The sequence below is a fragment of the Podarcis liolepis genome (genome assembly GCF_965112155.1).
Source record: "Podarcis liolepis genome assembly, chromosome: 5".
Classification (NCBI taxonomy): Eukaryota; Metazoa; Chordata; class Lepidosauria; order Squamata; family Lacertidae; genus Podarcis; species Podarcis liolepis.
In genome coordinates, this window is record NC_139556.1 from 35267758 (window position 1) to 35288943 (window position 21186).

Genomic DNA, 21186 nt, shown 5'->3' on the forward strand with positions numbered 1-21186 from the left:
GTTGGTTCGCTCATGATGCCTTCTCTTGCACAGGCAGCGTACAAAGACTGTCGGACTGCTGTGAGGGTTTGATTAGCTGCTTGTGCGTGAAAACGTGCTCCCTCAGAGTTTGTGCGACCCCACAAACCTCCGTGTGTGACGGAGCTCCTCAGACATGTCTGCTCTAGTCACTAGTAGAGTCCGACAGTGGCTGTCTGCGGAAGCGTTTCCAGCAAAGAAGTTCCTTAACGGAAACGCGTCTCCTGGACTCACGGCGTGACAGTTTCCTGCGAGGTGTGGGTCTCCCTATGGGAGACTCCGATACCTCCCCACTGTTCTCGCTGGAAGCCTCCCTGAGCCCTCCCTCCTGCTCGCATTCCCTCAGAGACCCACTCCTCCCCCTGCTGGTCCCTGCTTCAGCAGTTGAGTCTCTTTCATCCTGCCTGAGTCCCTCCACCACCTGATGCTCTGATGGCAGTTCCCTGACAGTATGGATTGCTTCAGAAATGATAAAAATTATTCAGAATATGAAGTAAAAGTAAAATATTATCAGAAATTTATAAGAGATATCAAAAACTAATTTGTATAAAACTGTGCCCCTCAAAGGTCAGTACTACAGCATGCCTCTGAGGGCGGCTACCTAGTTGGCCTAATGACAGTACTGGTTCTGTCTATGTGAGGGGAGTCTTTAAAATGGAGGAACATTGTATTTGGGGTGCAATCCTAAACATGTTTACTAGTGATAAGCCTCATAATGGGACTTCCCTCTGATTAAACCGGCACACGATTGCGCTGCCAATCCCCCACCTTCAGTCTGAAGTGTTCCAGAGCAGAAATAGATACTGATGATGCATTCCCTCTCTTGTCAAATGAACACACAATCGCTAGGCAGTGACTCTGAGACATTTATTTTCATGTTCTTCACCTGCTGTTTAAAAGCAAAGCAAAGCAAAAAGCATCCATACCCCCAAACAGTATAATCAAAACTGATTGTTATACTGCTGTACCCTTGGGGTTTAAAGTTGTATAAAATACAAATTCCCCAGGGGGAGCAAGGCTAAAATCTGTCGCAGCAAAAAACAACAGAAAGTCCTGAAGCACTGTGAAGACTAATAATGTTATATTGTGGCATATTTCATGACTTAGTCTCCACTTCATCACATGCAAGACCTAAGCCACTAGGCCTATTTATTTATTTAAAGCATTTTTACCACACACTTTGGTCAGAAAACAACTCTCAGGGCAGGTTACAAAGATCAGTAGTAAAACAGACCTGGTGTACTATTTGACAGACATGACACATAAGCAGAAGGAATGGGAAGAGAGGAGGAGAAAAGCAAGCTCATGCATTACTTCTTAAAGTTGCAATTCTTATAACACTAAGCTGGGATGGAAACAATTCAAGGAGACTGGTGGAATGGCTGCAGTTGAGAGAGAGAGCATAGGTGGCTGGTCTCCCAGCAAAGATGATGAAGTACCGTAGTTTTGATTTTCTTCTTTCCCTCTGTTCCTCAGTCTGATATACAAGTACTTTCATTCCAAACAATTAATGAAATTTCCTTTCAGGATTGTTCTTTTAAACGGTACACTTTTGTAATCAATTCAGAACCAACCATGCCTTCAAGGGCACCCTTATTGATGAACACTTCGGTAGCATCTGGTGTTTACCTTGTCTTCTAAGATATGTGGGTATTTGTCTTTTAAATTTTAAAACTGCTAACCCTAAACTCATTTTTTAAATTGAAAATTTGCCAGGCACGTAGCCTGTGGTCTGTGAATAACTGCTTGATACCGACTTCGTAATTCTTTATTAGATTGCATGTAATCAACCCTCAAATATGTAGGCTATTTCCACGCACAAAAAACCTGCAAAGGAACTTTTTCCCTGCTTTGCTGGATTTAAGCAGAATTCGCTGTTTTAACATCTATTTTTAGGCACTGATAGGGTCAACATCCTAGGGAGTCTGAAAAATAAACACTCGCGATAAAGAATTTATACACCATCTTCAGGCTGCATCTGGAGAACTGAGGGAGAAATTCAGTGTCGCCCAATGTTAAGCCTTCCATCAGGGCATTTCAGCTTGCCGGATGGAACATCCTTTTCAGTGGGGTGGGGGGCGTGGGCTGCCAACCCACCTAGAGCCAATTTCATAGGGGGGACCCTGATGTACAGACAGAAATCCCTGCACGTGTCTTCTGCCATCGGCAACTGTTCGGTGAATTCCACCCAAATTACAATGCTCACTTCTGGACACCACATATTGTAAATAATAATAATAATAACAACAACCCATTGACAAAATGGAGCTTTTTCAGAGAGTGGTTACTGGGATGGTGAGGGGTTTTGGAAATTGAGTCTGAGGAAAACCAGTTGGAAGAACTGGGAATGCTTAGCCTGAAGAAGAGGAGATGAAAGAGCGTTATGATAATAGACTTCAGTTACTCTCTTATTTTAGGGTAATCTTCCTATTGGTAAGAGTCAATTAGAGGAGAACACACTGGAAACTTCAGTTTTATTCACAAATTCACTGAACAGGTATCATGGAGGTGCAGAAGCCAGGTTTTTCTAGTCCTAAAGAAACGTTGGTAGTCCTCCACAACCCAAATGAGGTCCCTGTGAACTGCTGCCACTCAGTCTTCCTCACACAACTCATTCATACACTTGCCTATTCAGGCAAAACTTGTAGTTGTGATCTACATTCCAGGTGTCCAGTTGCTTGCTGTCTCTCTCATATATCTCTAAACACCCCACCCATCTGGCTGCTTTGCCCCAGCCACTCTTCAAATGGCACATCATGTCCCAGAGGTGTTAGTTTGTTGTAATATGGCATAAGCTTTGAATAACAGAGGAACATAAATCACAACAGTACATTAATTTTCTCTACATATACGGTATGTTAACCTTTAGACAGCGAGTGCCTGGGATGTGTATCTGCAACAACAACAAGGTTTAGAGCATGCTTCATATGTCAACTAAAACATTTCCTCCTTTTTGGTGATAATGTAAGGAGCTGCATTCAAGTGGCAATCATTATGACTAAAAATGTAATTAAATCCTGCCCAATGAGCCCTTTCTTTCCCACCCCTGGATAAGTAGTTAATTAGCTATTTATGCCATAAGTCCAAGTATTAAATATCATTATACCCAGGGGAAGAGCATAATAGTTCAAGTCTGTTTCTTTCCTCTTCCTATCTACAGCGTCTAGAACATTCAAAGTCCACATTCCTGAGATTAGGTTGCTGGAAGGAAAAATGCCATGTTGTCTTATATTGCAAAACCAGATGGCTTCTTTCTTTCTTTCTTTCTTTCTTTCTTTCTTTCTTTCTTTCTTTCTTTCTTTCTTTTTGAAAGGACAGGTTACTGAAAAATAACATCTATCAATTAATTTTTTAAAAAATCCCCTTCCAGAAAAGATCCTGCTCCTGTAATAAGAAAACACCAGATACAATACATCACATAATTTTGGATTGCCCTCTTCTCAATTAATTCATAGCTGGGGCATTTTCCGTAGTATTATATCATACTTTTGAAGGGAATGACATTTACAGTGCATACTTCATCTACTTCCTCTGAATTAATTCCACTAGTTTCAATTCTGGATTAACTGGGTTGAGAATAAGATGCCGTGTCATGTTCAGATGAAAACCTACTAAGATAACTGTATGACTCATCTGTTTTTTTGGTATCACAGACCCCCAAACCTCAGTGGTATAATCATCCCTAAAAATCTCTGGTTGGAGAGAGACAAATAGTTCTTGTGGGAGCCAAATACAACTTGAAATAGGCATTGCCTTGCAAAGTATGCATCTGACTGATTCATTGGCATCTCTGGTCAACTAGATTTGGCAGGCCTGTGTGGAATAAGTGTAGAGCAAGGACTTGAAGTCAAAATGTGGTCCTACAGACCTCTTTATCTGGCTCATGGGACTCTCCCCCTCTTCCTGGCTAGAATTTGCCTTGAATGTTTCTTGCTTAACTGGATGTTACCTGGAGGCCATAGAGAGGTGTGCAGGTTTGAATATAGAAACTAGCCTGCTCTACAAAGGTAACATTCACATCCATTGCTCTGTTCCCTGTTGCCTCTGGCCCTACTCTCCATTGGCATGTGGCCCCTGGGAAGTTGTCCAGAAGGAAATCATGGAATCACAGAAATGTAGAGTTGAAATGGAACCATGAGGGACATCTAGTCCAAGAATAGTTTCTAACTCATGACCCTGAGATTAACAGTCTCATGCTCTATCTACTGAGCTATCCCAGGTTCAAATGCAGCCCTTGGGCTGAAAAATGATCCTCAACCTTGATGTAGACCTTCAAGATTTGTGCATATATTTCTTTCAAGCCACCTTTAACTATGGTTTGTTTCCTGCCTTAGTACCTACAATCCAAGCTGCAAAGCTGTTACAAGACCCAATGAATCAACAGGATAAAGTAAAAGGCTGCTGTGAAAAGTTACTTTATTTTTGTGATAGTTTTTGAGAATCAGAAAGGGAAGGAAGAGATGATGATGTTTCCAGAGTGCCTTTAGTTCTAAAACTATATTCTTTGAACTAAATGCTAATGTCTGCTTGAGCCAGCTCTTTATTATCTGTGTATCTCTGGTCAAAAAGGTGAACTGAGGATAATCTTGATTGCAATACATTGGCAAATTACTCGGCTTTCAGGAGGGGGGAGAGAGGGGGGAGAGCATGCTCACCCCTGCATTCTGACAATTTTGCTGGCTGCTACCCCCCCCCCAATTTCTGGCAGTGCTATTGATTCTCACTTCTGTTTTTCCATCCACTCTTCATTTTTGGATGTTATGCCACTAACGCATCTATTAAGCAAGGAGAGTCAGCTTCTCTACCCTGCTGCCTCTGTTCTTGGAGGAACGTGCTGCGATTTCCCCACCCACGTCTGTGAAAACCATTAACATTTTTCTCTTTCTTCAGCTGTGTTTCTGATGACTCTGTGAAGCAATACACATCTAAAGATCATCTGGCCAAGCACTTCCAAGTCCCAGTGTTCAAATTTGTGGGTAAGGACAACAAGGTGAGTGAAAATGTGTAGCAGCTGCTCCTTTAGCAGTTTTCTAGCAAAACATCTGACACAATGCATGGACAATAGATGCAGGAGGTGCCCTTGAAGGATGCCAATCAGAGATGCATTGCCTTCTTCCAGTTCTTCATAAGGGATTTCACTTTAGGAAGAGGGTAAGGATAACAGTTTGCTGGAGATGCTTTTCCTAATGCTGGTTCCCTGTCTTCTGCTTTTATTTCATACTTTCATACTGACAGTGTAGGAATGACAAAGAGGGTGATTGAGAATATATATATATATATGTATACAATGCACACACACATATAATGCAATAAAGGTAAAGGTAAAGGTACCCCTGCCCGTACGGGCCAGTCGTGTCCGACTCTAGGGTTGTGCGCCCATCTCACTTAAGAGGCCGGGGGCCAGTGCTGTCTGGAGACACTTCCAGGTCATGTGGCCAGCGTGACGAAACTGCTCTGGCGAGCCAGCACCAGCACAGCACACAGAAACGCTGTTTACCTTCCCGCTATAAAGTGGTACCTATTTATCTACTTGCACTTGGGGTGCTTTCGAACTGCTAGGTGGACAGGAGCTGGGACTGAAAGATGGGAGCTCACCCCGCCGCGGGGATTCGAACCGCCGACCATGCGATCGGCAAGTCCTAGGCACTGAGGTTTTACCCACAGCGCCACCCGCATCCCATATAATGCAATAGGATGATGCAATATTGTCGTGAGCATCACTGGCCTCTGTCCCTCTTTCCTTCACTCCCTCCTCTGATGCCCTCTCACGTCTCTGTCTCCCAAAGGCTTCCACAGCTATTTGTTGCAGCAGCCCTGGTTACAAGCTCCTCAGGCGATTAGTGCCTCTGGGGCTGGCCAAGGGGTACTTCCCAAGCCCCTGTGGGGCAGTGTGAGGAGGCACCTCTCTTTGGAGGTGGAGCTCAGAGAGCAGGGGTGGCAGCTGTGGCTGCCCGGAGGACTCCCAAGGAGAGGGGAGAGGAGAGGAGGCTGAGGAAACACTCCACAAGGGATGGTATTGCAAAAGGGTGAGAGGCTCTGCTAGCTCTGCAGGCAAGGGGTGACATAACTGGGTTCCTGAGCCCCATGGGCTGCTGCAGAAAGAATGTAGTTGGTCAAGGGAGTTGTGGATTCAAAAAGATTGACAACCACTGGTGTAGATATTCCCTCTACTTGGAAAAGAGACAGAAAAGAGTGCAGCAGAAGCTGAAACTATGTTATCTGTCTAGCTTGTTGACACCACTTTCAACTCCTGTTCAGGAATTGAATACTGTTGCAACCTAAAATTACGTACAACCTGTCTGGTTTTAAGATCACCATCCTGATCAAAACTTTGTGACCTATCTGTTATGATTTTCTTTCTTTCTTATTTAAGCTCATTTTCAATGCAAATAATACGCAAAACATGTACGCAAAAGTCTGGCGGTTTGGAGTGGAGGTGTCTGCTAGATCAATACTTGACCTGCTTTGTTTTGTGGCATAAAATCCCAGTGCAGCCTTTTCAGTCGATTTATTCTTCTCAGGAGCAGACTACACTGAAGATAGAATGAATACTAAGCCCCAGGCAGAATCATTTGTAAGCCTCATAGCCTCAAAAGCTCCAAGCCTAGCAGGTTGCTCCTCTGAACTTCTGTTTCAGACATGCCACTGCAGAAGCCTATAGGTTGCATGTGATTGAGAGGCAAAACAGGATGTTTTCTGAGTTTCTGGCTTCTGTACAAATACTGCTACCACCCACCAATCTGAATTGTTTCCTTTACCTAGCAAATCCCTGGATTCTGCAGATGTGCGTGACAGATTCCCCCAGGCCATTTGGGATGCTTCATATTTGTTTATCTCCTTTTGTATTCAGGAAGTGTTCCTGCACTGCCGTGTCCTTGTGTGTGGAGTGACGGATGAGAGGTCTCGCTGTGCCCAGGGCTGCCGCAGACGGATGCGCAGGTGGGCAGAGTCAGAGGAAGAGGAAGCCAGTCACATGGCTAATCGCATCCTCACAGGTGGTCCCATTAGAATTGATGTGGAGAAGTAGATCTATCTCAGCCTGCACCAACCTAGATCCCACCAGACTACTACCCCCGTTTTGGGCCTACAGCCTTCAGCTGGTTGAGGCTGATGGGAGTTGTAGTCCAAAGCATCTGGAGGGCACCAGGTTGGCAAAGGCTGTCTTATCTTGTGAACATGCTGTCTCACTGATGCTTTCTCCTATGTACCTTCGATAGTGAGCAATCATCTGTGTTTGGCAAGAAAATAAAGGCAACATACAAAACAAAACCATGTGATTTCCTCTTTCCCCAGTGAAAGCCTATGATCTTTGCTAAGGTCAGATTAGATGCAATCTCATCCAAATGCTGTTTGATGTCTGATAATGGATGGTTGGAGCAAAATTAAATAGGCCATTCGAATCACAGGAATGACAATGGTACCAATTTTTGTTAGAAATCATTAGTTCAAAGAGCATGTAAAATGTCCAGATCTATAACATTTTCATGAATAGGAATTTGGGTTTTTTACAAGGCTACACTGACATAGAGGAGGGGGACACTGTCTGCAACACACCAACAACTTAACTAGCACACTTGATCATTTTTAGGTGTTGAAATCAACACAAACTAAGGGGTGCAGAGGGTGCAGAGTGGTTCAAAATCTAGGAGTTTTGAACCACTTTATAGTATTTAAGTGGTGAGATCCTATATCATCATGACCTAGAAAAATCTTTCCTAAAGCTAGATGAGCCAGTGGCATAGTAATTTGCAGTCTGGAAAGGTGTTGAAGCTCTTCACAGCGACAGATTCATGAACACCAATCCAAATGTCAGTGTGATAGATCTCACCCAGTAAAAGATGGCTGCATGACCACTGAAGCTCATAGGATTAATTCAAGTTACTGGATTCAGTGAAAAGAAATGCAATGCAACTCTATTACTGTCTGCTCAGAAGTAAGTACCACCTTGTCCAATACTGCTTACTCCAGTGTAAGTGTGAATAGGGTTACCAATTTAGTCTCTATTTCCTATTCAATAAATTTTGTGGACTTCAGTGATACTGTTGGGGAACATCTTTCTCTATAGTACACAAAGTACTTATGCTAGAATCAGGGCCAGTCCTACCATTAGGCAGAAGGGGGTAGCTGCCTCATGCAGCAGATGCTGGGGAATGGGCAGCTGTTGCCTTCAGGTGAGATGCTGCCTTCAGGTGTAGTAAAATTAAACTTCCAGTCAATATATAGAATGGGGGTAGGGGGGTGGGGAAGGCTCCCTTTTGTCCTTCAATATAAGCAAGAAAATGCCTTTGGCAAGCCCTGGCCAGGAAGGTCCAGAATTCGTGTTGTTCCCCTTTAAAGCCTTTGCACTGTCCTCTTCCTGCATCTTCTCTCTACTTTTTGTAAGGATTATTAAGAAATATTTTGTTGGTTATAGCCAATTGCCTTGCATAGACTCACTGTCAGCACCGATGTAAGATATATGCACCATGTGTTCAAACTATATAATCTACACTAAAAAAAAAAAAGCTTCGGAACTAGGTGCTGAAAATTCTATGTTTTAACTTGCTAACTGTGTATTACTAGGAAGTTCATTAATTGTAGCATTCTTATAGTGTGAATCTCCATTCTCCATCCCAAATAACAGAGCATTTATGTTTTGTAATGTTTTGATCATATTGCTCTCATCATGCACACCTATTGTTAGGAATTTAAAATATAATGATAAAAGGCAGTATAGGAAACTGATGTAGGGCTGCCATTACCGAGATTTCAGAGGTAGGAATTGACGTCTGGGGGGAATTTCTGCAAAGCTCAACAACTAACTGATGGACCTACCAAAAATCAACCCAGATGGAGGAATGAAATATTGGGAGACAACACACTTATCACAGGATAGCCTAAATAGGGAGAGGGGATTTATTTAGTTATGGGATCATGGAAAAGAGTAAATACTGTACTGAAAAGAGTAAATTCTGTAAACCATTCATAATGTAAATGGATGGACAAGTTCAACAGTGTTAAAAACAGCTCCAAGAGTTTCAGATAATCAAGAACCACAGAACATAGGTTTAGGTGCAGCAGGATATGTTTAGAAAAGGAATCCTGATGTTATTTTATCAGAGGGCAACAGGCAAAATATCAAAAACGTTCAAATTTGGGACAAGTGGCAATTTGTGTTTACAGAGAAATAACCCAGAGGGTCTAAGAGTTATATTTTGGAAGAATAAGGATGGTTCTAAAAATATATATAGTTGTGCCACCCGAAGTTGTAAAATAATAGTAATCCTTTGTAGCTAGAAGAGTGCATCATAAATGTTACTGGCAAGCTCTGATGTTATTTTGAACTATATATGTTATTTAATAAAAGTTAGTTTTGCAATGGCCTACCATAATAAACTTTTCAAATACTCAATATACCTTTGTTTCTTAAGCAATATGTATGTTGCTTCTCTTTATGTGGAGCAATGCCTTAATGGAAATAAAATTAAGAGTAACTTCAAAACCCACACTGTGATCTTGTCATTCTTCCCTTTTTTTTGTCTTTTGGGGAATCTCCAGAACCAGCCATTCTGTGTGCTGCTGAGTAGTCCATGATCCAGGACTACTGGTGCAACCCTGCACCTGTTTTTTCAATAGAATGGGATTCTCATGACCCTTGACTAGCTCTACACCACTATGGTAGCATTAAATGTCTGGTGATAACAGCCAGTCAGCTGTGTGAATATTTGCTGCAGAAATGTACTATAGCCAATGTCAAGTTTTCTCTGTATCCTTTGTCACATCTGGAACGCTCACACACACACATCACAGTTGGTCTTCACTGAGGTTTGTCATTATGCCAAACAGATGCTTTGGGAAGGCGAAAGAAGTTGTCAGATGGAACAGACGAGAGTGCCGGGCCAAGGCAATCGGTTCCACTCTTCAAGCTGCAATTAAGGCATTTGCAGTGATCGAAATGATCTGCTCCCCTAATGTAACTGCTGCCAAAAATGGCACCTGTGTAGGGAGTAGAGACCGGACCCGCTTCTAAGCAAGGGGGCGCATGAATCCAGAGCCATCGCTGTCAGGCAGTTTGACGCTCACCTCACAACTCTTCCCGTTCTTCCTCCTGACAAATGCAAGCGCTTCTTTGGCTGTCCATGAAAGGACGGCAGCCCAGAGTCCTGACTGTTTTAAATACGGCGTCGGCTACTGATTCACATGCTGGAACAGAGGACAAAGAGGAGCATGTCAGGACCAATCACCAATTTCCACTGTGTGCCTACTGAGGTTTGGTCTGCTTCTCTATAGGCAGCTGCTTGTCATACAGACAGCTTCATGATCCATCATACCAAGGGGAGCTGGTTTAGCTTAATTGGAACTGCCAGCTGAGAAGTGATAGGCCAAGGATACATCCCTTACATCTAAAGTGCATGGTTTCCCCTAAAGAATGCCCAGGAATGGTGCTGGGAACTGTAGCTCTGTGGGGGTAAGCTACAGTTCCCAGGTTCCTGTGTCTGGTGTAGCTGATAAGCAGTTCTGTCATTTGCATTGCAAATTTCTTTGTTTATTGCTAGGATTTCTACCTCACCTTTCCATAAAATGTTGTCATGTTTGTGCTCAGCCAAAGACTATTTTGTGGATGCTCACTAGAATATCACACTAGAGTCCAGGGGTGGGAAAACCTTCGGCCCAGAAGGCCATATCTTTATCTCCCCTGAACCTCTTGGGCCAACTTTGCCAGGTGGTGGTGGGGAACCACCCACTTGTCAATCATCTGAAGTCATGATGATATTGGGTTATTGACGCCTGTCGCTGTTGATCCATGATGATGGAGGCAAGGTCGTTCAAAGGGCTTGCACAGCCCAGTTCTTCCCAAACACCCAACAACCACCTGATAGCTGGGTGCTGTGCCTAGGACTGAGTAAGTTTTGAAAGCCCAGTGCTTGGGAAGCAGGTTTTCAGGCTGGTTGGGAAGTGATGCACAAAGCATTCTGCAAGTTCTCCCCTCAGCGCTTGCCAAGCATTAATCATAGGGTTTGCAAAGCGCTTTGCGTAGCATTTCTGAAGCGCTCAACATCTGGTTGTGTATTTGGCCTCCAATTTTGGCCTCAAAATTTGGCCTGTAGGAGAAAGGTTCCATACCCCTACTATACTTGACTGTTCCCTTTCTCATTAACCTTTAAACAAGATATTACATTTATAACCAGACTCTCTCACCCTTCTTCTTTTAAAGTAAATAGCAGGTTTGTGTGCATGTGCTGCCTCCTCAAGAGGTCCAGAGGGTGGCAACACGAGAATGGGCCTTCTCTGCAGTGGCTTCCCGTCTGAGGAATGCTCTTCCCAGGGAAGTTCACCTGGCGCCTTCACTATACACCAGGCAAAGACGTTCCTTTTTAACCAGGCCTTTGGTTGATTTGATTGACATTCTATGCCCTTTTAAACTGGGGTTGGGGGGTTGGGGGGTTATTGGGTTGTTGTTTTGATTATGTATTTTGCGGTTTTATATTTCACTTTTATTCTGTGAACTGCCCTGAGACCTCCAGGTGTAGGGTGGTATATAAATTCTAATAATAATAATAAAGGTTCCTGCATCCCTGGCAAAAATGGGATCTAGGAGTGCAAGGGGAAGACCCATAATTAAGTGGGGAGTTTCATTACTTCAATTTAATATAAGTTTTGATCCTCATGGATCAGGAAAATGGGAAGGTGGTATATCTGAAAGGTTTGAATGGCCAATGGGGAAAATGGTCAAGGATGGTTGAAGCTGAACAACACCTGCAGATTCCCCATCCCCGATGCAAGTGATGAATCACTAAGATGTTCACAGCATATAATCTTTACAGGGCAACTGGCATGATTTTTTTCTTCGGTTTCTAGTAGGTTGTGTACACCTATAAGTACTAAAACCACACACGTTCCATCATCCTAATGAGACAGGAAGCCAATGATGAGGGAAACTGTCTTAGAGAATCTGCTGAGAGTCTGCATCAGCAGCTCTGAACATCCCCATTTATCTTAATTGTTACATTTGGAAAATAAATTAGTGACCCCTTTGCCATCTAATTGCTGGAAGCTGAACTAGAGAGGGGTAAATGGTGGGATGGGGGGTGGGGAGAAAGGCTAGACACTGTGGGAACAATATTTTTCAAAGCAGCACACATTAGGCAGTACACTCCTCCTCCTCCCCTACCCACTTATTAAGATTCCTAGGGAATCTTTCTGAAAATCTGCTCATCTACGCAGGAGGAGTGAAGGGGGAGAAATTGATTTCGTTTGCATTTTAACGCTAAATCCCCAAATTCTCCCACTACAATACTGAAATGCTTCTTGGAAATTGGCCCGTCTCCAGATTTTGCACTGCATTTCTCCAGCCTAAGAATATGTACAAAAATGTAATGTTAATGAAAGCTGTGCATAAAAACTCACAGTGAAGGTAACATGCCTTCTGTTGGGGGAAATTGCTCTCGAAAATGAATAAACTAAAAAAAAAAAAAGGTGACTGCGACAAGGTGTGCATCAGGAGTACCGCACGTAGAAATGTATACAAATATGCCTGAAGACTTCTTTTTTTAAAAAAGAAAGGATTGAAAACATATGTAACCCAGTTTAAGACTGGAGAAATGGGAAAAAACAACCAACATGGACACATCTTCCTATCCTTACACTGAAGGTAGCTAATTGGCAGCTCATGAACCCAACATTTGCCTGGGGCCAGACACAGAATACATGTTTATGGCCACATCACAACATACATTTAAAGCACTACACTCCTACTTTAATCATCCATGGCTTCCCCCAAAAGAATTCTGGGAGCTGTGGTTTGTTAAGGGTACTGAGAGTTGTTACAGGACATCCTATTTCATCATAGAGGTACAGTTCACAAAGTGGTTTAACCATCAACACCTCTTCCTAGGCAACTCTGAGAATTGATGGGAACTGGGGTCTCCTAACAACTCTCAGCACCCTTAACAAATGACAGCTCCCAGAGTTCTTTGGGGGAAGCCATGGCTGTTTAAAATGGTAGCATACTGCTCTAAATGTATGTTATGCAGCTTATGTTTGCCTGGTCCACTTTCCATTTGTAACAGCTCCTGCTGATGCTGTGTAAAAGTGTGTGCCATTTTTGCCTGGCTGTGGTGTCCGAAGTGTTAGAAAGTATCTTTGGTGCTTATTAAAATATAATTTGAAACACCATTACCTGGCATTTTCAGAAGGTAAAATTAAAATTATTTGGCTTTCCGAAAGCAGTTTATCTGCTTCTTCATCAAGCCTAGAATTAGCAAGCTAAATGTTGTCCAATCACAAAAATAACAGCCGGTTTGAATTCCTCATACCCAAAAACATGTTTCTGAGACTGAAGAAACTTGAAAAAATTAAGTTTCACCCCCTTCAAAGGACACTCCCTACTGACTCATTCCCACCAACTGCTTAGGAAGTCAGCCGTCACTGAGTTACACTTCCTTCCACTTAATGCATCCCTGGGTGGAAAACTCACCTGCCACCTTGGAGACGAAGCCAAGGCTGCGCTTGAGGTCGGAGCAGATGGACTGCAAACACCAGCGAAACTTGGCATCGCAGCGGTATTTGTTGGCCCCGCAGGTATCATAGCATATATCCAGCTGGTTGCAACACTTAGTCATGGCAGGGATACCCATATCCAGCTGTACATGAAAGGAGAGGGAAGAAAAGATTCTCTGACACACAACATTGCTTCCCCCCCTCGACTCATATTTCTTCTCTGAATGCTGTTTATAAAATTTAATTTTGCATGGGTTAGCTGCAACGGATTGAACAGCCTGATACTGACGGTTCTTAGGAGACCAGCAGGACGAGAAAAACAGGCTGCAGTGAGATTAAACAATAGCTATGCCTATCAAATAGCCATGTCACTTGTCTTGGGAAACAATGCCATAGTTCCTTGTGCAGAGCTAACATGGTGTCCTTCAGATTTTGTAGGCTCCCAATTCCCCTCAAAGAAGTAACATTGAAAGCGGCCTCATACCAAATCAGACCATTGGTCCACTAAGCTCAGCAGTGCCCACAATGACTGTAAGGAGCTCTCCAAGGTTTCAGGAAGGGGTTTCTCCCAGACGTAGCTGGAGATGTCAGGGATTGAACCTGGCACTTTGTTGGTTACCATTGTCTTAAATCAGCCTCTGGTCAAGGCTGATGGGAGCTGTGGTCCAAACCATCTGGAAGGCACCAGGTTGGGGAAGGCTGTCCTAACATGTGGTTGCCCATGGCTTCTGACTACAGAGATGGCAGTTAATACAAGAACAGGCTTGTCATCACCCACCTTCGCCACAGATGACCTGAATATGTCAATGAACCACACATATTTCTTTTCTCAGTCAGATAACACCCTGAACACAGTGAAATATATTTCATTTGCTGACCAGCATCAAAGAAGGACAAATCTTCTCCAAGGAAACATCAAGCCACGTACGGCGAGGCTTCCACTGACAAGGAGCAACTCACGTTTACAGAACAGAGGAACACTGTAATTTATATATGATTCTTTAACATGAACTTTGTTGGACTGGTCATGTTGTGCGGATGCCTGATTATCATCTTCCAAAGCAACTACTCTATTCCAAACATAAAAATGGAAAGCTTAATGCCGGTGGTCAATAAAAGAGGTTTAAAGACTCTCTCAAGGTAAATCTTTAAAAATGTGGTAGAAAAACTGACAACTGGGGAACACTGGCCTGCGAGTGCTCCAATTGGAGAACAGCCTTTACCAAAGGTGCCATGGGCTTTGGAGACACTCAAACTCAGGACGAAAGGGAGAAACATGCTAAGAGGAAGGCATGTTTGGTAAACCCTCACCATGACCAACTCCGACCTGGAAGCCTATGTCCCCACTGTGGAAGGACGTGTGGATCCAGAATTGGCCTCCACAGTCACTTACGAACCCACTGTTAAAACTGTGTTTATGGAAGACAATCTTAATTGGCTACGAGTGATTGCCAAAGAAGAAGAAAAGAAGATATTGCCCATCAGCCTCAAACTGCCAGATGCTGAGTCCCTCTGAGGCGATGGTGCCAGTTGGCATTTAGGACCAAAGCCCATCAGTTACAACTCATGCATTCCAATCTGGTCCATATCCAGGTACCATGTCAGCTCTTTGGAGTGCTTTTCCACTCGTTTTTATTACAGATCCCGCTTTCTTTCATTTTTGCCTTTCTGTAATTATGAAGATAATTGGAGTCGTGAATCCTGCATCCATCTATGCAGTCCCCATCCCGAGGATTTATTTGTTCACCACAGCAGCCACCAACAGTTGGAAGCTAAATGCTCGGGTGACTGGCCAATCAAACAGTAAATTATACGGGTAGCAGTCAGTTGAGACGTGATCGCTTTGTTTGCCACCAGCAGCCAGCCGTCACCTCTGGCACACACAAGGCAGACAGCTTGCACTTGACATCAGGATGAGAGTGGCTGTCTGGGCAAACATTGAGTGGGACGCTCTTCCCATTTGGAGAGCCTGGACAAAAAGCACCAAGCAATCACAACCCTGCCTGAAAAGGCAAGTGTGGTTAGTAAATCATTTCACTGGGTAATGAGATGTTAGCAGTACATACACTTTCGGGTACCTTGAGACCCAGGAAATAGGAGCTGCAGCCATTGGGTTCTGGAGACTTGTAATCTGGCCTGGCCATTGGTGCTTTGCCTGTAAAACAAGGGGAAAACACACCCAAAGAAAGCATTAATAGTTCTAGATGTGACAGACTTGGAAAGGAGGGCTTTGTACAAAGCTTATTGCAGGGATGGTGACTGGCTTGGCTTTGCCAAAGAGCAAGGAATCAGTTTAGTTGGGCATCCTTGGGAACAGGACTAGAAGCAACAGCTGAAGGCCCCAGGGGGCTGGAAGGGCCCTTTAGCACCAGGCGGTGGTGAAACTTGAATCCATCCATGGTAGCCACCTGATCTTTTAAGTGGCCCAAGATGTAAGTCCCTGGCCCATAGGTCAATGAAACCTCTAGTTTTCATTGATCTAATGGCCAGGGCATTGCATCTGGGTGATGTAAGATGGCAGGCGGCCACCATAAATAGGAGTCAAGCTTTGCCCCTGCACAAGAGTGCTGCTGCACAGTAGAGGGTACTGAGTGATGTCACTGCTACAACAAGCAGGATTGGGCCCTGCCCTCATTGATGGATATTGGAGTCCCATGACTGGCACTATTCCAAGTGTCCCTCATAGTCTGTTGCCAAACAAGTTTCATAATATAAAGTTGAAGTCATTCATATTGATACATATCCATATCCTTTATTTCATGCTATTTACAACAGACTAGAATTGCAATTAAAATTTAATTTTGCAAAGGTGTTTTTAAAAATCTAGCAAAGTGGTTAATTTCAACACTCAACATGTAAAACATCCATTTCACATTCGGAATTTAAATACTCATTTTGAAAGGGCGTTTCCTGTCAAAATTCAAGTGCTGACATCTTGTTTTTTATTTTATCTGATGTAAAATGTAGTATTTCAAAAGATGTCAACAGTCAATGAGCAAATATGTGTCTCCCATAAGTAACATTGCATGCCAACAACCCAACACTGTGGGTTCTTTGTTCTCTGTATGATCCAGTTCATGTATACAATGGAAATGCAGGTAGGCCAAGAAACACAATGCATTTCCATCTCAGGGTTTTTGTACCTTCTAAAAACTTGGGACTCCCCCAAACTTGTAAATATTCCCCTTGTGTGTGTGTGTGTCTGTGTCTGATGCCTTTTGGTTGCATAAAGCAATGACACTCATACCCTGAAAATATAGGAATTATTCTCTCTTTGTTGCCCGTCAGAGTGGTGGGGGGTGGAAGAGTGGTCTGAGGTACTGCATTATTTACTCTCCAGGAGCCAAATAGTCTGTGGATGTCCCTGTACTTCAGATACGGACAGAAAGTTCTTCAAACTTTCGCTGGTTGCCAACCTAGCTGTCAGCATTCCAAGAACAAATGAATGGCAAGATGCCCTAGCCCTCGATGACATGTCAGATGCCATATCATAAAAGGATAAATCCATCCCTTCTTTTACTGGCACCGGTCCCCCATACCCTTGGTGGATGAGCCAAGGGAGAGCATTGTGTGATCCTGTCTTGTGGGCACCTGGTTGGCCACTGTGAGAACAGGAGGCTGGACTAGATGGGCCTGGGGCCTCATCCAGCAGACCTCTTCTTGCGTTCTTCAAGGATGTCCCACACATGACATGGCTGTTAACCCAGGTTTGCAGTTGAATGTACACCTGACAAACAGCTGAATCTTTGATGAGCGTACTTGTTTGCATTGCATTAAAATGTACAGTGGTACCTCGGTTTTCGAACAGCTTAGTTCACGAACAACTTGGAACCCAAACACTGCAAAACCGGAAGTAGGTATTCCGGTTTTCAAACTTTTTTCAGAAGCCGAACGTGCTCTGTTTTGAGTCCCCCTGTGTTCCCTGTTGCGCTGCTAATTTGCACACACACACCCCATTGTAATTCAAGCCTCCCTGGCTTGATTGCAGTGTTCTAAGGTGATATTAGGAGCTTATATTTGGTGCTTTTGTTTTTGCTATTTATTTTGCCTTTTTGTTTTTGAGGCTTTTTCAGTTAATCTGTTTTTGTGACTGTGTGGATCCCAGTTCAGGTACTGATTGATTGATTGATTGATTGATTGTGTGACTGCAGAAATGGATAAAAGCCCCCTATGCAAACAATGACTATCATCTGTGCAGGTAAGAAAGAAAATTAATTTTAATTTTTATCATCTACAATACTGTTTTATTTATTTTATAGTACAGTACATTGATTATTGCTTTCATTTTGTGGATCAATGGTCTCATTAGATAGTAAAATTCATGTTAAATTGCTGTTTTAGGGGTTGTTTTTAAAAGTCTGGGACGGATTAATCTGTTTTGCATTACTTTCTATGGGAAAGCATGCCTTGGTTTTGGAACACTTTGGTTTTGGAACAGACTTCTGGAACAAATTAAGTTTGAGAACCAAGGTACCACTGTAATGTGTGAATTGAACCCAAACCATCGGTAGCACTGGGCAGCTGCACATATTACAGAAATACTCAGTCTGCTTGTTGTTGTTTTTTAAGATGCAAAGCCTTGAGGAGTTTTTGTGACCCAGAAAACAAAAATCAAGGTGAATAACAACCGTCCACTCTGGGGAAAGAAATGAGCAGCGAATTGATTAACAGCTCCTGGGGATTCCATTGGTACCAATTTCAGAGGTTAATGGAGTGTAGGAGACACCATAAAAGCAAACTGTATGGTTGTAACTTGTTAGTCTCAACAAAACAAGAAAAAACACAAAGTTTTTAGCCTCCAAAGAGATTGTGGATGTTCTTCACTATCCCCAAACCATTCTAGACAGCAAATATTTAGTGTTTCTACTCCTAAAGAAGAAATCCGAGCTGGCCAAACCAGCAGTCTTGACTGTTTTGCTTAAGGCTTCCTATCTCGTGACACAAACCACATGCACAGTTCCAGAAGCTGCATGCAGGTGGAAACTGCCCATGTAGGACTAGCTGGTGCAAGCGATTTCTAACCCAGCCCCTGAAAGCCTGATTCTCAAAGTCCAGTCTTCATCAACCTGTTGCCCTGCAGATATTTTGGATGGATGGGGATGATGGCATATCCTCCAACATATACCCCACACATCTTACTGGGTTGCCCCAGCCACTCTGAGCAGCTTCCAACAGATATAAAAACATAAGAAAACATTAAACATTAAAAAAACCCTTCCCAATACAGGATTGCCTTCAGACACCTTGGGGGTTGGATGACTCCATACCCCCATTTCTCCAATGAAAATAGGGACATTGTAAGGGAAAGCAGGACATTCTAGGATCAAATAAGAAAGTGGGATGGATTCTCTAAATCAGGGGCATCCCTGGAAATTAAGGACACTTGGAGGGTCTGTGATGGAAGTTGTTGTCCTAAATATCTGAAGGACAGCAGATTGGCAAAGGCTGCCCTAGTCCATTGAACTGGAGCAGGCAGGTCTGAATTTTGAAGTTATCTGTTGCCTGGTTCAGGGAAAAGTAAAAGGATATATTTATCCATTCTAAATAGGTGAAATGAGGATTACATAAACTATGTTAACGATGATGGCTTGGAAACTTCAAGCAGTATGTAGCCCAGATTAACAAATACGCCTAGCCAAAGTGTGCAAGTTCATCAACCATAATAAAAAAATGACAACAAGATGGCTGTGCTCTACCGCCAAGTATACCAGCCACAAGAGTTGCTGTGCTCAGGTCCTGCTTGCAGGGTTGCCACAGGCATCTGGTTGGTCACTGTGAGAACAGGGTGCAGGACATTTTGGGAGCTCTGAAACTTGAATTGTTATGGGGGGCCCCTTTGCAACCAGCAATGAACTAACCACTGTTGCATTCTTCAGCGGGGCTGTTCACCTGTACAACATCTGTGCTATTGACTCTCAAACTTTGGGGTTATTGAAATACATGCAGCAACAACAAAATAATCAATCTGAGTCGTGCGACTCAGTTTGCATCTACTAGAAACATTTTTTTAAAAAAAAGCATTGTGGACTAAAGTCACTTCTGGGGCCAGTCCAGGATTATGGGCCCTGAAGCTTAATCTTCATTACTTTCAGAGCAGATCCACCCCTGGCTGGACCTATGGATTCATCCAGCAGGCCTCTTATACAGAAAGCAATATTCTGGTCAACTATTGAGAAGCTGATATAGGTTTGAATTTGCCCAGGCTATCACTAACTGGAATGAAACAAGTGCTAAATAGAAGTGAAAGAAGAGGAACTTACCATATCTACACCGGTACTGGCAGACACCGTTCTTCCCTCCTAGCAGCTCTGATACGTAGTCTAAATAGGCATTCACAGTCTCAAAGCCATCTCGGATGGTCCCAATACCCCAATCTGAAAAAGAGGCTTCCTCGGGCACTGCTGATGGATGGGCTGCGTTGTCCTGAATTGTCTCTTCAGTGCCTGTCCCCACGGCCAGAGACATGCAGAGAATCAACAAGCCGCCGAACAGTTTCATTTTGAAGCGGGGCGAAGCAAATCCAGGCACAGGGGAAGTTTAGTGAGACAGTGAGGGGTTAGTGAAAAATGACAACTGAGCTGCTCCGAAAGTTTTACACAGCCTGTGTGTACACCCTTCTCCGGTGGACTTTAAACACTGCTGCTGGGGCAGCAGGATGAGGTCACCACAGTTAAGAGAGAGCACAAAGTTCAGATACTTTGGTCGAAGCATAACTCAGTGCAATGGGTCTGTTGCCCAATATTTAAGGCTGTTTTATTTGCTCCCAGGATCACCCTGGCTCAGAAGATGGCACAGGCCAGGTCCTGTAACCCCAGAAGAACTCCAACAGCATAAAACACATCTGCTTCCAAAGCACCTTCAGCATCTCCCATCAACCCACCCCACTACCCCCCCTGTTGTTGTTTCTTTTCCCTTACTCCGGCACTTCTCAAGTAAAATATGAAGCCGGGAGATGAGGTTGTGATCAGTGGAGCCTAGTCTACCTCAGTTTGCCCTCAGCTGGTCTTCACTTGCCTTACTTCCTACCTGCAACCATTCTAGTGGTGGTACTGCTTGCCAACTTCCTTCTCCTCAGCCTCAGGCCACATTCACACTTAAAGAGCTATGATACTGCTTGGCGATGGTTCCCCCAAAGAATTATGGGACCTGTAAGGGTTAAGGGAGCTGAGAATTGTTAGGAGGCCCTTCTTCCACTCACAGAGTTACAATTCCCAGAGTTCCCTGAGGAGAGGTGTTGATTGCTAAATCACCCCGGGAACGGTAGCTCCGCTATGTGCAGGTATTTCAAGTTACGGTAATTACAGACGCATGTGCGCGCTCGTAATGCTGACATACACCAGTCAAAGGGACAAGGAAATGGAAGGGGTGTGACTACAGTCACAGAACTGTCCTCAATCTGAACAGTTGTATGTGGATGGGGAAAGCATGATAACATCAACATGCAAGCGGTGGTGTGAAGAGCCTGCTACAATTTTGCTTCAAAAAGGGTTGGAACGAACAGCAGCTATAGCATCATAAACGGCACAGCTGCAAGAGTCTTCTGTATCCTGTACCTGAGTTCAATGGGACTTACTCACAGGGAAGCGCATATAGGATTGTAGCCTAACAGATTTGCTGCAGCATAAGGCAGTATGTAAAGTTAGTGTAGGTTAGAATTTAAAGCTTATGCCACAATACGTCTGTTAGTGT

At 43.6% G+C, this 21186-nt stretch overlaps 2 protein-coding genes across 8 annotated transcripts in view; one reads left to right on the top strand and one right to left on the bottom strand.

Annotated features, from left to right (window-relative positions):
- The window catches only part of OIT3 (oncoprotein induced transcript 3), a 36038-nt gene extending 28751 nt beyond the window's left edge, over window positions 1-7287 (top strand). For both annotated transcript variants that reach the window (XM_083503104.1, XM_083503105.1), the window contains exons 8-9: window positions 4909-5008; window positions 6869-7287. In XM_083503104.1, coding sequence (XP_083359230.1) covers window positions 4909-5008; window positions 6869-7045 — 277 coding nt within the window. In that variant the 3' untranslated portion in view covers window positions 7046-7287. The remainder of the gene's footprint in view (window positions 1-4908; window positions 5009-6868) is intronic.
- PLA2G12B (phospholipase A2 group XIIB) lies at window positions 877-20128 on the bottom strand. 6 transcript variants are annotated; one of them, XM_083503251.1, is made up of 5 exons: window positions 19758-20128; window positions 15564-15652; window positions 13475-13640; window positions 10081-10200; window positions 877-2374 (listed from the first exon to the last, which is right to left on the bottom strand). In XM_083503251.1, the coding sequence occupies exons 1-4, from the start codon at window positions 19993-19995 to the stop codon at window positions 10082-10084; spliced, it is 612 nt and encodes a 203-aa protein (XP_083359377.1). In that variant the 5' UTR covers window positions 19996-20128; the 3' UTR covers window positions 877-2374; window position 10081. The 6 variants fall into 6 exon arrangements, with proteins under 6 accessions (XP_083359377.1, XP_083359380.1, XP_083359376.1 ...); XM_083503254.1 differs by having other exon boundaries at window positions 15576-15652; window positions 19758-20116; XM_083503250.1 differs by lacking the exon at window positions 877-2374 and adding an exon at window positions 5657-6551.
- Between the last annotated feature and the right edge of the window lie 1058 nt (window positions 20129-21186).

Coding starts and splice junctions, on each gene's coding strand:
- PLA2G12B (XM_083503251.1), bottom strand. CDS start 19,995: ATGAAACTGTTCGGCGGCTTGTTGATTCTCTGCATGTCTCTGGCCGTG. Junction 15,653..19,757: donor CCAGTACCGGTGTAGATATG/GTAAGTTCCTCT, acceptor CTTGTTTTACAG/GCAAAGCACCAATGGCCAGG. Junction 13,641..15,563: donor GTCTCAAGGTACCCGAAAGT/GTATGTACTGCT, acceptor TTTCATGTACAG/CTGGATATGGGTATCCCTGC.